Below are 17,771 nucleotides of genomic sequence, written 5' to 3'. Positions count from 1 at the left end.
AGCAGGCGCAGTGCTCTGGCTCAGTACTGAAGGAGTTAACTATAGTTGATGACTCAGGCAGAATAGTAAAGCAGGCGACAGTGAAGACAGAAGGACCACATGGCCAACACATGGCTAACGAAAATGGATGCCAAAACAAAATGGCTTCAGCTCATGCTAACAGCGATTTCTGCCGATTTCCACAAAAGAAATCAGTGCAGTTAGCAGCAAAGGCCATCAGTGCAGGCTATCAGTGCAGGTTAGCAGTAAAGGCCATCAGTGCAGGCTATTAGTGCAGGTTATAAGTGAAAGCCATCAGTGCAGCCTATCAGTGCAAGTAAGCAGAGAAGGTCATCAGTACAGGTTATCAGTGCAGGTTATCAGTAAAATCCATCAGTGCAGGTTATCAGTGCAGACTATCAGTGCAGGTTAGCAGTAAAGGTCATCAGTGCAGAGTATCAGTGCAGTTTAGCTTTAAAGACCCTCAGTGCAGACTATCAGTGCAGTTTAGCAGTGAATGCCATCAGTGCAGAGTATCAGTGCAAGTTTGCAGTAAAGGCCATTAGTGCAGGCTATCGGTGCAGTTTAGCATTGAAGGCTATCAGTGCAGACTATCAGTGCAGTTTAGCAGTAAAAGCCATCAGTGCATGATATCAGTCAAGGTTAAGTGTGAAGGCCATCAGTGCAGAGCAGCGGTGCAGTTTAGCAGTGAAAGTGTGGGAGTGAGCCTTTTCAGTGGCCCACCGGTGCAGGGGTTCTCCCTTCTTTGTCCTCTAATCCTTGGACTAACAAAATAGAGATTGGCACGGAAGCTGGAATATCAAGCAAATAGTTGATTATCACTCATGAGTGGGACTACATGGATACAAAACCCTCAAGCAATGTATGAGGCAGTACATGGAATACAGAAACCATGGTGCTTATAAACACTCTTTGTTGCGGAGTAAGCATAGAGACACAAAACGAGGCGGTACAAGTATACACAAAAATAGCTATTCACAAATATGGACATATAGAAAATACTTAGTCAACAAATTGGGAGAGGTAATGAAGTTGCTTACATCAGTTGGACTAGCCTGACAGTTACACTCTAAAACAGGTGCATTCTAGCAGCTACAGGCCTTTCTGAGCAGGCGCAGTGCTCTGGCTCAGTACTGAAGGAGTTAACTATAGTTGATGACTCAGGCAGAATAGTAAAGCAGGCGACAGTGAAGACAGAAGGACCACATGGCCAACACATGGCTAACGAAAATGGATGCCAAAACAAAATGGCTTCAGCTCATGCTAACAGCGATTTCTGCCGATTTCCACAAAAGAAATCAGTGCAGTTAGCAGCAAAGGCCATCAGTGCAGGCTATCAGTGCAGGTTAGCAGTAAAGGCCATCAGTGCAGGCTATTAGTGCAGGTTATAAGTGAAAGCCATCAGTGCAGCCTATCAGTGCAAGTAAGCAGAGAAGGTCATCAGTACAGGTTATCAGTGCAGGTTATCAGTAAAATCCATCAGTGCAGGTTATCAGTGCAGACTATCAGTGCAGGTTAGCAGTAAAGGTCATCAGTGCAGAGTATCAGTGCAGTTTAGCTTTAAAGACCCTCAGTGCAGACTATCAGTGCAGTTTATTAGGGAGACCATCTGTGCAGATTACCACTGCAGAATAGCAGTGAAAGCAATCAGTGCAGAGTATTAGTGCAGGTTAGCAGTGAAGGCCATCAGTGCAGGCTATCAGTGCAGCCAATCAATGCAGGTCAGCAGTGAAGGCCACCAGTGCGGTTTCGCATTGAAGGCCATGAGTGCAGATTATCAGTGCAGGTTAATGTGAGAAGTTGCCCTGGTATATGCTGTCCACTAGTTATAGTGGGCATCCTTGCACCAGTCCAAACAATCCCTTATTGATGATAGGTTAAAGACAACCTTTATTGAAAGCTATCCTAGTGGTAGCTATGGAGAGCAGCCTTCAGGCTAAGTCTTGAAGGAATGTAAAGCAGCTTGTTTTACCAGTCTATAATCTCTTGAATGACCAAATGAAAAGACAACCACACCAGGTATATATTCAAAATATATGTATTTAGGTTAACACACATCCCTCTAGTCTCTTTATGAGGCTAGAAGTAAAAGCACATAAGATACACTTCAAAATAGACAGTAAAGTAGCACAAATACACATTAGGCCCTAGGTGCGAGCCAAACCATATACTAAAATAGTGGTATAAGAACCACGACTTAACTAGACACAAGGTCTAGAGCCTGTAGAATCACTGGGACCCCAAGGAACCACCCAAGGTAGTGACACAGGGGACCCACGGGGGCCGTGTGCAGTGTAAGAACACAGCCGCGAGCTCCCGTTAGCTTCTATGGGGAAAGTCGCGGTTAGATTTTTAAAGACAACGGACACTTAGAGATGGACTAGGAAAAAACCCTCTTGCACTTAGACAGTTCTAGGGTCAACACCCACGGGAGCACCGGAGTACTCGAGTTACCTCACCCAGGGAAGCCGGGTGCATAGGTGTCAAATGCTGTTGGGTCGCGTCGTCGTTTTCAATGGAAGCTGGCGAATGAAGTGCTGCTGCCGGGAAGATGCAAAGTGTCCGAAGAGATCCAAGCCTGAATCAAAGATGTGAAGAACCTGAAAGCAGAGGGGACAGAGTCTGGGTCACTTACCAGTGACCAGGGGCACGATAGACGAATGCCCACCAATGCCGGGTGTTTCAGGTGAAGAAGGTGATGCTTGACTTTTCAGCCACGAGGACCAGGAGGCGTTGAGGACAACCAGGAGCTGGATTCCAGCTGTTCCACAAAGGATGTCGAGTGCTTCAGCATCGATGCCCGGATTGGACACAACAAGCCTTGACAACAGCAACCCACGCAGAAAGGAGAAAGATGCTTCGGTGCCAACCAGCAAGGCTCGAGGGACTCCCCCAGCAAGGAGGAGTGAGGGCACATCTAGAGCAACCAGGGAAGCCCAAAGAAAGTCAAAGTTATCTTCACAGGAACCCACCAGTCAACGGACCATGGATCGCAAAGGGACCTCGAGAGGAATCACAAAATGGCAGGCCACGGGTCACTCGGAGTGACCAGGCTGACAATCTTTGGTGGATTTTCTGCTTGGGATCTGGGCTACAAGTATCCCAATGCACAGCCTCTGGAGACGTTTAAATGTGGATGCACTTGCAAATGTGCACGGTGTCCAGGGGTTCTGGTTCCACATTACCCATGAGGGCTGCGGGTCTCAACTTTGCTGGGGACACGGGTCGGCCTCTGGGAAGTCTGGAAATCCACCTTTGGTGTTGCAAAGTCTTCGGCGTCCGGCGGGAGCTTTGGAGATGCAGAACCTACAGATGCTTCTTTGGTGCCTGTGAAGCAGGGGAGTAACTCCTTTACTCCAAGGGAGATTCTTCAGTCATCTGGCGTTGAACAGATCATCGAAGGTCCAGGATTCAGTTGCAGAGTTTTGTCCAGGAATATATAAAGGCCTATTGCCAGGGGTTCCTTCTTTATACCCAAGGAAGAGGTTGGACTAACTCATGAGACCCACCTATGGGAGGGTTTGGAAAGAGGGGTGGCTACACCCATTTACTTTGTCCAGTTTCACGCCAGAGCAGGGGCTGGTAGCCCCTGAACCGTTTTTAGCACATTTGGTGTCCCTGTGCATAGTCCAGCTCAAACCAGTTCAGGGGCTTCCACCCTCTGCTCTGGAGCGAAACTGGACAAAGGAAATGGGTGTAGCCACCCCTCTTTCCAAACCCTCCCATAGGTGGGTCCCTAGAGTAAGTCCAATTCCTTTCTTAGGTATAAGTAAGGAACCCCTGGCAACAGAGATTTAGATATCCCTGTATGAAACTCTGAAGCTGAATCCTGGAACTTCGACGCTCTACTCAAGACTAGAGGACTGAAGAAATCTCTCTTGGGGTCAAGGAGTGACTCCCCTGCTTGACAGGCACCAACGAAGCATTTTGCCGATCTGCTTCTCCGAAGCTCCAGCCGGACTCCAAAGTATTTGCAGCCCAGGAAGAGGATTTCCAGACATCTCAGAGGCCGACCCGAGTCCCCAGCAAAGCTGAGACACGCAGCCATCGTGGGTAGCTTGGAACCGGAATGCCTGGTCACCGTGCACATTAGCAAGTGCATTGACTTCTCAACGTCGTGCTTGGCGGTACTTGTAGCCACCACCTCAAGCACCATCTGCACTGAAGATTGTGGGCCTACACTCCATGAGTGTTCCGTGAGCCCGCTTCTTGCATTTCAGCTCGAGGCTTCTTCGCGATCCCTGGTCTGTCAACGTGTGGGTCCCTGAGAAGGCAACTTTGATTTTACTTGGGCTTTCCTGGTTGCTCCAGACGTGCCCTGACTCCCCACCGCGTGGTGAGTCCCTCAGACCATGCTGGTCTGCACCGAGCATCTTTCTCCTTTCTGCGTGGGTTGCTGTTGCTAAGGCTTGTTGTGTCCAATCCGGGCACCGATGCTGCAGCACTCGACCTACTTTGAGGAACAGCTCGAATCGAGCTCCTGGTTGTCCTCGACGCCTCCTGGTCCTCATGGCTGAAGAGTCAAGCTTCACCTTCTTCACCTGAAATCACCCGACTTCGGTGGGCATTTGCCTATCGTGCCCCTGGTCACTGGCAAGTGACCCAGACTCTGTCCCCTATGTTTTCAGGTTCTTCTCGACTTCGATCCAGGATTGGATCTCTTCAGACACTTCACATCTTCCCGGCAGCAGCACTTCTTTGCCAGCTCGCATTGAAAACGACGACGCGACCCGACACCATTTGACAACTATGCACCCGGCTTCCCTGGGTGAGGTAACTCGAGTACTCTTGTGCTCCCGTGGATATTGACCCTAGAACTTCCTAAGTCCCAAAGGGTTTGGTCCTGACTCATTTCTAAGTGTCCCTAATCTTTAAAAATCTAACTACGACTTTCTCCATAGAAGCTAACGGGAGCTCCTGGCTGTGTTCTCACACTGCTCACGTCCCCCGTGGGTCCCCTGTGTCACTACCTTGAGTGGTTCCTTGGGGTCCCAGCGATTCTACAGGCTCTAGGCCTTGTGTCTAGTTAAGTCGTGGTTCTTATACCAGTATTTTAGTATATGGTTTGGCTCGCCCCTAGGGCCTGACATGTATTTGTGCTATTTTATTGTGATTCTTCAAGTGTAACTTATGTGTTTTGACCTCTAGTCTCATAAAGAGACTAGGAGGGTGTGTTTAGAAATAAATACATATATTTTATATATATACCTGGAGTGGTTTCCTTTCATTTAGCCATTCAAGAGATTATAGACTGGTAAAACAAGCTGCTTTACATTCCTTCAAGACTTAGCCTGAAGGCTGCTCTCCATAGCTACCACTAGGATAGGTTTCAATAAAGGATGTCTTTAACATATCATCAATAAGGGGTTGTTTGGACAGGTACAGGGTGCCCACTTTAATTAGTGGACAGCATATACCAGGCCAACTTCTCACAGCATATTTTTACAAGACTGCACAGAACTGATATCCAATAAACAGTTAGATGCAACCTGGCCGCAATCAAATTATTCATTTGAATTATATTTTCTGAAGTTGTAAGGAGAGTTTCCTTAAGGCTGTAAACAGGGGTAATGGGGAAGGGGAAATTGGTCCAGGTGCGGTGGGGGATAGCGTAGACGTTTCGATCCGGCTTATCTGCAACCGAGGGACTTTCATACCTCGGCCAAACGGATCTTCCTCAGGACAAGGGGATAGGTGAAGTGACTCTACAGAATAAAAACAAGGAGCTTAGAACTGGGACTTAATAGGTTACCCAGGCGTGGTGTCTGCTCATCAATTGGCGGGAGTAATGTGCTAAACCCACCTCATCAATCTTGCAATGCTCAATTGGAGTCCAAAACCTGGTTACACCAATGCCTGCAATTCAATAGTAATAACAACAGTTGTTGTGAAGGGTCCATAAGGATTGTACACTAAATGTACACAAGGACTGGCTGTAGCAACTCACCCGTAAAGTGGCAAGGGCCAACTAAGGACAAATCCCATTGTTCAGTAGATATAAACCATGACGGTGCTGCCCAGACCATCCATGGAACGTAATATTCAGGCCCGTATACGTGGCAAGAGTTGGCTGAATGAATTAGGCAATCCGGAGCACAGCGTAATTTATACAACTAGAAAAAAGGGAGGAAGGGAATTCTAATTAAAATACTATCTAAGGAGCGCAAGGAGTTCCTAGGTGATGGTCGGTTGTGAAAGAGAATTACCTGGAGACAATCTGATCAATGTCCTTACTCCATCGCGGTAGCAGCCAACTGAGCAGCAAACGGCGGTAGCATTTATACTAAGAAAAAGGGGCGGTGGCCTTGAAAAGGGGCGGTGTCAACCACACACTAGTAAAAAGGGTTGAAAGACTCAATAAGCTCACAATTTCTACAGCATTACAGAAGGCCTCAAGGTGCTATGTCACAGTTTAATATGTGTAGATAGATACAACTGTTCAATGTATATTAAAACTGCCAAAGTACAAATAAACAAAAAGCCTGCTCCTCTTTCTATAACGTCTTCAATGTAATTACAAAACGCCTCAAGGTGCGATGTCACCATTCTAATATTTAAGATAGACTCAATCGTTCAATGAATATTTAAAACTGACAGTGTACAATTAAACAATAGTTGCAGTCTCACAATTCAGATGTAGGAATCAGTGTGTATAGACAATTAGCGACCAGTGCTGAAGCTTGGATATATTCACAGACGAAGTACCAACCTAGTGGTACGCAATTATTCACATATGACATCACAATTGCACTTCACATTGAACATGAATACAGACATTTAGAAAAGAAAAGAAACGGTAAATTATCACATCTAAAGGCATAGGACGCCAATTATCAGTAGGCGCAAACAGCATTGGGTTAAAAAACAACATTGACATATGTGTTATACAGGAGATTGCCATGAGAGGGCCTATTGTCAACAAACATTGCTGAGTGTGGACACCTGTCTGGGGATCCCCTCGTATTAATTTAATACTCTCGCTTCAGTATCAAAGCGATGTATCCATCTACACTCGCGTAGGCTCAGAATTCGAACAAAATCCCCTCCCCGGGGGTTTCGGTGTACCTTCTCTATTACACACCAACGTAGGCTCTCCGGTGTGTGTCCAAATGATGTAAAATGTTCCACGAGGGGTGCTCCCTGTACCTGGCACCGTATACGACTGCAGTGTTGCAGGATACGAGACTTTACTTTTTGTATAGTTTGTCCTATATATACAAAAGCACATGGACAGGAAATGGCGTAGATTACCCTGCTGGAGTTACAGTTAGTGTGATCTTGAAGTGTGTGCTTGTAGTTGTTGTGTGTGAAAGTTTTCAATTCCTTGGCCATGGGACACGTCCTACATTGCCCACATTTAAAATGTCCCTTCACGGGCGGGATGTTCCATAGTGTCATGTGTAGAGTTCTCGATTCTATCGGTAATAGGGATTTGACAACATGTTCCCTTACATTCATGCCTTTGCGGCACGCATGCATGGGTGGTGGTAGTCCACCAAGTTCATCTGTCACCAGATGCAAATGGTTGTTTATAATTTTCTTGATGGTATTGCTCTTTGTGCAGAATGTAGTCACACAAACTAACCTGTCTTGATCATTAGTCCCTCTCTCTTTGGGTTTCAGAAGGGAATCTCAATTGTTGAACCATGCACGTTTACACACCTTTTTTAATAGTCTGAGCAAGTAGCCTCTGTCAGTCAGACCTGACATAGGTTCAGCTGTGTCTAGGAAATAGTCATCCTTTCTGGAGCAATTCCTCCGCAACCTTAGCATTTGCCCAAAGGGCAAATTGTCCCTAAGGTTGCGTGGATGGTGACTCGAGTAGCGCAGGAGAGTGTTGCGTTCACTCACCTTTCTGTAAAGGCTGGTGTACAGTTTGCCTTCTTCTGCTTCGATAGCTAGATCCCAAAAATTGACTGTGGAATTGCTATAGTCTAAAGAGAATTGTATTTCCTTGGAGCAGCTGTTCAACCAAGAGTGAAGTTCCTTAAGTAGGTTTTCACTCCCTTGCCAAATCAGTAGTACATCGTCAATGTACCGACGCCATAGCTCTTAACACTGACTGTAGGGGTTTTGTTCGCTCAGGATGTAGTTGTGTTTGTTCCATGAAGAAGATTGCTAGGTTGGGCGTGAAGCTTGCCCCCATAGCAACTCCCTTTGTTTGTATGTAGAATTCACCCTGAAAGCTAAAGAAGTTTTTAGTCATGGCTACATCAAGGAGTTTGATGATAAATTCAGTTGGAACTCTGTGTGGCCTGGGACGTTTGTTCAGAACTTCTCTCATCACTCTCAATGCCTCACCCTGGGGAATATTCATATATAGGGATGTAATATTCATGGTGACAAGGAGGTTGCAATTCATATCAAATGGGTGATCATTCCCAAGTTGAATTGTTTGCATGGTATCCCTTAGGTAAGTAACGGTATTCTCAGCGATAGGTTTAAGGAATACATCTATATACTTGAATTAAGGCTCTAAAATGGATGGAGCCGCAACCCGAGATTATGGGTCTCCCCGGTGGATCAGCATCCTTTTATGTATGTTGGGGAGGGTAAAAATGGTCGGGATCCTCGGATACTTGTTATTCCCGTAGTCAAACTCATGTGCACTTAGAAAACCAGACTCAAGACCCTCAAGTGTGATATGTTTTTTTTTTTTTTTTTTTTAAAGCTATCGAAGCTATCAAAATAGCTTTAAATACAAATCTACATCCTTTACACTCCATCAGTGACATGCGAAGGGGCGGAGAAGTACCACCAATAGATCATAAAACATACATCTAGTTATATTAAATAAGCATTCCATGTTAGAAAATGCCAAGTTCTATATTTCATAAAACGAAAAACCCATTAAAAAGATACAACCAATTAAATACTGACTTAAGAATCACAGTCAAAATACAATTGCCAGATCTTCTCAAATAGCTTAAGTCCTCCTATCCGTGAAGCATAGATTCGTTCACTTCTTTTAACCTGACCCATTTTACGAACCCAATCAATCTTAGTCGGAATGATATCAGTCCGCCATCTTTGAAGAAGGAGTGATCTGGCGACTGCCATACAGATATATAGAAATGTAATCACCTTCATGGAAAGCCCTAGATCTGAATCATAACCCCAAACTATTAGACGATCATTAAAACCAATAGATATCAAACACTCTGTTGCCAGATATTCAAAGATGTCGTTCCAGAACTTCTGGATCCGGGGTCACTGTAATATTATGTGAGTCCAACTGGCTGCAGGGTGAGTATGGCACCGAAAGCACTGTCCCGATTGATTGGGGTAGGCTTGTGTGATATGTTTGATGACCTCCATAATCTCTTTAGTGGGATCTGATCTTAGTTTTCATAATTACCCTCTACCCCTAATTGGGATAGGATCTCTTTTTTGTAATCATCAGTATTTTGAATCACAATAGCCCCCCCATTGTCGGTGGGCTTGATTACTATTTTAGTATTATTGCTGAGAGCTGTAAGTGCCATATGTTCCGAACGCGTGACATTGTACTTGACACACTGCCTACGGGAAAGGGATTTTGTGATATCACGCATTAACACCTGTTCGTATGCCATAATCTTGGGTGACATAAGATGGGTCATGGGACAAACTTGTTTTTATTAGGTAGGGCCACTTCACCTGTCCCCTTGTCCTGAGGAAGATCCGCATGGCTGAGGTATTAAAGTTCCTCGGTTGCCGATAAGCCGGATCGAAACATCGACGCACTCCTCCGCCACACCAGAACCAATTTCCCCTTCCCCATTACCTCTGTTTACAGCCTTAAGGAAACTCTCCTTACAACTTGAGAAAATATAATTCACATAAATAATTTGCATGTGGCCAGGTTGCATCTAACTGTTTATTGGATATCAGTTCTGTACAGGCTTGTAAATAAATGCCCTTTACTTTTCTACACACTTGGAGCTCTCTTGACTCCTTTATATACACTTGAGCACTCTTTCTTACACGTTCCCTAGAACATTCTCCTACCTTCTTGACCCCCTAGTGATTGTTCCTTTAAACGACTAAATAAATATATTGTAATCATACCTCGTGGTTTTTCTGCACATTTGTTTGTTTTAATTATTTTCTCGATTTACAAACGTTTGGGAGCTGATTAATGTAAGCTCAAATAAGTTGTTAATTCTGTTAATCTAACTCTTCCTTGAATAACTGGCCCAGGACCATTGTTTCTTTATAATAATGGCTAACAGGAAAGGCCATCAGTGCAGGTTAGAAGTGCAGGTTATCGCAGACTATCCAGGCACACCATCAGCGCAGGCTATTTGTGATTCCTGTAGACTGCCGATCTTCTCTCCATCTTTTTTGGTCAGTGCTGCCACTGATGCTAGAGTGTGTATTCAAACAGATTGCAATATAAAAAAAATAATCAGCAGATACATAACTGAAGTCTAACAAATCTATGATTTTATCATCAACTAATGTCTTACCCTGTATCTTTCTCCTTTACTTTCTGCAGCTGCAGGGTGATGACGCCGGCTGCACAGTCTTTGCCCGGGTAGACCTCCGTGGAGATCTTCTTCTGTTTCTCGTCCACCATGATGACCTTGATGCCTTTTCCCCCCATAAGGTCACTCTTGGTGAGGACGTTCAGGTCCAGCTCGGTCGCCGGGCATCCTGTATTCTGCATTTTCTTCACATAATTATTTAATTCTTTCTGCTGAACTTCTGTTAATTTATTTTTGGATCCCTCAACTGATGTATTTTTCTTATCGCCTTTGTGTTTTTGTTCAATGAAAAATCTCTCAGTCTTATTCCTTCCAAGAATATTGTCGACAGTTTTACCTGCTTGCTTATTCACTGCTGCATGCAAAGGTTTACTCACAAACCCGTTTAGGCGGCTTGAAAGCAAATCAACAAAGTTATCATTGATTTTTTGGGATATCATATCCAATAGTTGATCTTTCATTTTCTCCACAGCTGGGAAGTTGCGACGTCCATCATCATTATAGTCGGCAGCAGATTCTAGCTCATCGCATTCTTTGACTATAAATGGAATGACTCTCTTTTCAATCATGTCTTGAGTTGGAGCAGAATTTATCATCTGCTCAAGCTCCACAGCTTTTTTCCCAACTTCAACACTCAGCTTGAATCCTTTCTGGATGACTCCTTTCACTTTGGCCTCGTCCAGGATGTTCAGAATGCCATCTTTCATGGAGTCGAGATAAGCAAAGAACGTTTCCATGGTGCTGTAATCATCAGCGATGTCATCGACAGCGGACTGGCAAACATCTGCCATTGCGCTATTCATCATCTGTTTATGGGTGTCTCGAATCTGAAAAGTCATTGGGTTTTCTGTTTTTAGGGCACTCTCCGGCACCCCATTTGCCACTGTAAACTTTATAATTGTTTGTTTCAAAGCTTGATTCTGCTTGATGGACTTTGCTATCATGCCTTTGAAGGCTTTATCAAATATTTCCTTGAAGACCCCTCCGAGGGCTGCATCCATGCCATAATCTAATGCTTGAATAACACCTTGTTTGGCCAATTCTTGACCAGTGTACTTCACTGCCTGCACAAAGTTGTTCTTCATGGCAGAACTTGAGGCGAGGGTTTTAATGGATTTGGAAAGAGTATTTTTGGAAATGGCAGAGGTGGCTGATGTTACAGATGTTTTAACGGAAGAAACTAGCGCTTTTCCTGAACGAATGATGTCATCGGCAAGAGATGCAAATGTTTTTGTTCCATTGAGTAGACCTTTTGTTACTTTCATAACAGCCTGTGCTGCCTTTTTAATGAGGCTAAATCCTGCAGTTATGAGTGATAACCCAATACTAATGGACTTGGATATTGCCCATTCTGCCCAATCAAATGCACCCTTTATCATGCCTTCGATCCCTGATATCATATCTGACACACCCTCGGAAATCAGACCCATTCCGAACTGACTAGCCGTCCCACAGGTGAAAACACACACAAGGACCCCAGCAAGGACTTGCAAAGATCCAATTATAAAGCAAATGAGAGCACTGATGCAGAATTCAGGCTTCTTCTCCACTTCAAACACAAAGGACAGGCCATAGTCATAGAGCACATTCAATTCATCGGTTGTTATAGGATTATAATCAGTTGCCAACGAGAAGACTGCCTGGTCCTTGGTGATAGCGTTGCTTTTATTCTGTTGGAACTCAGTTAGTTTTACGATAGATTTATCGATGTAATCAATCCAGGACTTGAATAGACTCTTGCGTGTCTGCATTTGTTTTGTGAAGTTGGGATCGTCTCTGTTGTGAGGTTCAAACTTGGCTAAGCAGGACATCTGGCAGGAAACTGTGGTGTTTGTCACTTCCGATACATAGACTTCGATCATTTTCTTAGATTCTTTCAAGAGATCTATTGCCTTCTGTATGTAGCCTTCGTGGCCCAGATTGATTGTAATGTAGGCCTGATTGTAGAGTGAGATGGCCCGGTACACCCGATCAGTCTTCTCTGCTTTCTGCCAGAATGATAGCGCCCCATAATCCGATCCTTTATTCTGAGTGTGGAGGTACATGCGATCCATAGCTTGTTTGATGAAGTCGTAGAAGTTATCCGATTCCCCTCGCAGGAGGCTTTCTACTCTCCTCTGGATCACTTGGCCAAGGTCTTTTTTGAGCTCTTTGAGGTCTTTGTGTTCATCTATGTCCTTGTCATGTAGTGTGAGCCAAAGAGCCCAGCTCTCCTTTAACGCATTGAGAGCCGGGCGGTAGTCTAGCTTTCTCTGAGTGTAATCAAAGGTGATATTCGATACATCAGACATCTTATAGATATCACGTTGCTCAGCCTTATTGTAATTCCCCTGAAAAACATTTAGATGTTCACAAAACTTCTGAAAGAGTTCTTCTCGCATCTGTACTTCAAAGAGCTCCTCAGCCTCCATCTCAGCGATGTGTGTTTTCTGGTAGTCTGCTCTGAGTTGTCTCATCACCTCAATGGGTTGGTCCTTATAGGATGGTGACAGTTCATCATAGTTTATTATCATTTGGACCATGCCAGGGTTTCCTTTACGGGAGGTCCTGCCAAATATCTGCTTTTCTACCCTCATGTTTGTGGGAAAATGGGTGAGAATCACAAAGAGTCCTCCACATTTATTCACATCTTCAGTGATTTTAACATCTGTGCCTCTTCCACCGAGGTTTGTGGCAATGATAACATCTCCTGCATCAAAGATACTTTTTTCAATATTGTGTGTATCGCTTCTGGTGTACAAGGTTATTTTATCTGGATTTGCAACAGCTTTTAATTCCATTAACTCTTTTTGAAGCTTTTCAGCTGTTTTCACATCTTCGCAGACAACTAAAGCTGCTTGGCCCTTGCCCCACTGGCTTGGACTTGTGCGCTCCTTCACATGTTCACAGATACTTTTGATCCAGGCTTCATGTCCTCCTTTAACTTGGAGAGTAGGTAGTTCTGTTTTCTTGGTACGGCGATGAGTAGGCATAGCATTGCAAGACACCTTGTAGTGTTTTTTAAGAAATTCAATCTCTGCCTCATCCCCTAGGGTCCCAGAGACCCCGAACATGCCTGCGCCTTTAGTGTATCGCTGAAGGAAATGGAAATTTGACATGAAGTTGGTGACATTGGACAGTGGTGAGATCGCCAGCTGGTGCTTCATCTCCAGGAACTGCTGTAGGCCGTCACCCCAGCGCTTGTTCTTCTCAAGCACACCGGTGGCTTTGAAGTCCACTGGGATGATGGAGTGGTATTCGTGGATGGGCGAGTTGGACTTCACTTGACTCATGTCTGTGGCTGATTCTATCATGTACTCTCGATCCTTCTCCATCACGATTGCCTTCATAGCATTTTCCACAAAGACCTTCATCCTGTTCTGTGTGTATTGCTTCAGGTAGGCTGGCAGGAGAATAAAGTTCTCGTCCTTATTCTCTTGTTTATCTGGTGGCTGATGGGTATCTGAGTACCTGATTCTTGATTCCAGTTCAGTCACAGCCCCTTGTATCAGGTCCTTGTCGCTCATCAACACACAGGCACAGCCATGATCCTGGAGAAGAATGCAAATTGTGTCATGATCAGATGTGGATTTATTGTCTGATGTGGAACTGATCGCAAACTCAGATGCTTTACCATCCTTTACCTCATAATATTCAAAAACAACAGCATCTTCTAGAACTTTCTGAAATATGGACAAGAGATCTCGCTGCTGAGCAGGTGCAAGTTTATCCATGAGTTCTTTGATTGCAGAGTCTTGTGGCGCTTGCGTGATTGGCTGATCAGACTCCACTAGGGTGGATTGAAGCTTCTTGACATCCTCTTCAGTAAAGAACCCCAGCGGCAGTCCCGGCCATAGAATGTCGAGGGAGGAGAAATGCTCTGATGTGCTCGGCCCCATGACAGCTGCTGCAGCAACTTTGTGAAAGTATTGTGTTCCTGTTGCCCAAAGAATGTCACCAGTTTTGGCATCTTGGATGCGTTGGCAAGTGCACATCTTGGCCCAGATGGCTGCCAGCAGTTGTTCTAAGTGCCGCATTCCTGTTGCTGCATGTGAAAGGTATGTGACTTGGACGCCGCTGTCTAAGGTCATGTAGTCCACTTCATCCACAATGGATATGTCAAAGGGCCGATCTCCTCTGGTTTTGCGTTTTTCAAACTCTTGTTTTAGAATGTCAGCTGCAAAGTTCCCAACAGTGCCGTACACAATATCAGCGGCATAAGCCTTTTTAATTGCCTTGTCAATTTCTCTTGAGTCAGTACATTCATCTAACCCTGGAGGTGGCACAACACTACAAGACACATCAAACATCTTGTACAGTTTGCTCCATTCCTCTAGATCACGACGGGCAAGCACTGGAGAACTTGTGATAACATCAACCTTCTTCCCACGGATGGCATGAACAAGGGCGAGCATGGCCACAATGGAAGATTTACCCTCTCCAGTAAAGATCTCCAAAAGACAACCATTGCATGCAGGGGCTTTAGAAATTAGAAGAGTCAACAGAGATGCGAGCTGAGTCATGCGTGGGAAATAGCCCTCAAGTTTCTCTCCCGAATGAGTTACAATAGTCGTCGTGTCCTGGACAGCCACACACAAGCCAATCACAATTTTCACCAGTGTCTCAATATCAGGATTTTCAAAGTCTATTGATCGGGTCATGGCAATACCTTCTTTCTTCATCGCTTCATCCAGATCTAGGGTTTGATATGCTGGAAGCCGAGCTCCAACTTCACTGAGCACTTGGTCCAGGATAGAAAGAACATTTTCAGGATAATTGTTTTTCCTCATTTCCGCTAGTAGGGTTTTTAAATCCTTGTCCTTCTCATTCGTCACATGTTGCCGCAGAAGCAGCACAGGATCGAGCTCCTTCAAAGATGCTATGGTCGTGTTTAAATCAATCTGGTACGTCTGTACACATTGAAGGATGGCCTCCACCTTCTCTATTGAAACTCTGCTCTCCTGCACCCTTAGAGCAAATAGAACTGACTGGATTGGGGTCCAAGTTCCACTGAATAATATGTGTCCAAGTAGGTCTTGACTGGTGCCGGAAAGCTTGGCAAACACTACTCTTGATAATTTTGCAGCTAAAGTCTTGTTTGTTTTGTACAGTATGTCCAGGATGCATATAAGGCAGCTGGACGTATCATCTAATTCCCCCTTATGCTGCAAAAAGCTAATCATCTCTAGTCCAGCACCCTTCAGTGTCACTTGAACTGTTGCCTGAAGGAGACTCAGATGTTCAGTCAGTGACAAGTTGTCATAATCAAAGGCTTTATCCAAACTCGCATGACACCAGATGGGTATGTCCTTTTCCAAGAAGTACTGAGCAATGAGCTGCTGCTGTAGTGTTTTCATCCGTTCACCAATGTCCTGTGGTGCGGGACCTTCCTCTTCTTTCATCTTGATATCAAGTAGGAGCTGGTTAAATTTCTTCTCAGTGTCCTCCTCCTGAAATAAAGGTAAAAAGGATAGGTTACTTCCTTTGCCTCTGCAACTTAAGAGCTCCATCAGAGAGCAGACCACCCCTACCTGCACCATGACAGAAGGAGCACTTTCATCATCACTTGGTGCCTCCCTCTGGTTCCCTTGAGTATCTGTGTTTGTCCCAAAGCTTGAGGGCTGAGGGTTGCGCAACAGTGTGCTACCATAGTTATGCTGACGTATGTCAAGTTTTGTAGCTAATGGAGTGTGTTAGTTAACCCTGGGCGTAGTTTGCGAAGTAGCGCAACGCATAACTACGCGAAGTGCACTTTGCACTACGCGAGCTACGCGTAGCTTCACAAACTGCCTAGTGCACTGTGCAAGATGCTGTCCGCACTGATTGCACAGTGCCGGATGCTTGTCCGCACTGTGCAATCAGTGCAAACTGCATCTTGCACAGTGCAAGCGGTCATTTTCTGCCGCTCGAGTAGATTTCTATTCGAGCGGCAGCTTTCTCAATGCGGACTGGTAGTTTCTCATCACGAGCGGTCGCGAGCATAAGCGACCACTCGCAATGAGAAACCTGACCTCCCCGCTTTGAGAAGCTCGCCGGGAGGTTTATTTTCCACGCTCGCGATCGGCAACCTGATGTTGCTGATCGCGAACAAGGAAGAAGTCTTGCTGGGATGTCATTTTACTTGCTCGCGGTCGCCAACTTGATGTTGAGGACCGCGAGCAAGCAAAAAATGACCTCTGCACTACGCTGCGCTACACGTGTTTGCACTGTGCTACGTGCAATTCGTGTAGTGCGAAGTAGCTCAAACTTGGCAAACTACACTAGCGTAGCGTAGTGCTTTGCCCAGGCTTAGTTAGCATAGAAATCTGTCTGAAGAAGTACAGACAGTGCCCCAGACATCCCTCCAAATGGGGGTGAATGGAAGAACAGTCTCAAGAGAACCCAGTTGTGTTGTGTGCACTTCACAAATGTAGTTTGTTTCCAATCGCACATCACCATGTCATCCTTAGAAGTATTTTTAAGCCCTGCTCTAGAGCCAGTGTACCTGCATGCTCTATCGACCTGTGGCCTCGGCACCTGTGATTGCAAGGTGACGCTTCCTTTAGATTTTATATCACAATCTTCCTGTTCTTCCTTTTCATCATCTCACTCAGTTGTCCTCACCTTTTCTCATTGATAATAGGCCCCTTTGTTGACACTTCTACACTTGGTGCCCTTATGTCTCCCCATTTCAGTCATGCTTCCTGGTTTCTTTCAAGCTAGTGAGAGGTTTGGGGTGGAATTCCAGGTGTGCTGTACCTCATGGGTTTCGATACCGGCAGCATCATCTTCCACTGTGTACTGCATGGTGTGGAATCGCTCTTGTACATTGGTTCGCCCTCGCTGGTGGCTCCTTTGTTTGAACTTTTCTGATGTTTTTGTCAACTTCTCCTCCAGGGATTTGCTTTCTCTCTCAATCTCTTCAGAAATCCTTTTCTCCCTTTGCAGTCGCTCCTCTTGTCGCTTCTCTTCTTCCTGCTGCCTTCGTTCTTCTGCTCTTCGCCGTTCTTCCTGCCGCCTTCTTTGCTCCTCTGCCTGGTCTGACTGCAGTTTTGCTAAAAAATGGAGTGAGAAAAACAACACATTATGAGTCTTATTACGGTCAGCGGATAAACAAAACGACAGACAGTAGCATTTACGAACTGAGATACTTATTAGCATTTAATGATGCTGTAACCACTGCGTTATAAAGCTGGCAGAAGGGCCACATCACCAGCTACTGCTCACTTTTTGCTCATTAGATCACTGTAGTAAAGCTACTGCTCACCAGGGAAAACTGCTGCTGGTATTGAAAGTGCATGTTTCAGTCTGCATGTCAGAATTTTTTAAGGAAATAGAAGAGGA

The 17,771-nt window shown here is 45.0% G+C and overlaps 1 protein-coding gene across 2 annotated transcripts in view; it reads right to left on the bottom strand.

Annotated features, from left to right (window-relative positions):
• The window catches only part of LOC146863599 (uncharacterized), a 479,196-nt gene that overhangs the window by 203,543 nt on the left and 257,882 nt on the right, over window positions 1-17,771 (bottom strand). For both annotated transcript variants that reach the window (XM_085627619.1, XM_085627620.1), the window contains 2 exons: window positions 17,187-17,482; window positions 10,452-15,898 (listed from right to left, as the gene is read on the bottom strand). In XM_085627619.1, coding sequence (XP_085483745.1) covers window positions 10,452-15,898; window positions 17,187-17,482 — 5,743 coding nt within the window. The remainder of the gene's footprint in view (window positions 1-10,451; window positions 15,899-17,186; window positions 17,483-17,771) is intronic.

Source organism: Triturus cristatus, chromosome 2_1 (genome assembly GCF_964204655.1).
Source record: "Triturus cristatus chromosome 2_1, aTriCri1.1, whole genome shotgun sequence".
NCBI classification, from domain to species: domain Eukaryota; kingdom Metazoa; phylum Chordata; class Amphibia; order Caudata; family Salamandridae; genus Triturus; species Triturus cristatus.
Note: the sequence above shows the minus strand (reverse complement) of the source record. Positions and strands in the feature narration are given on the sequence as shown.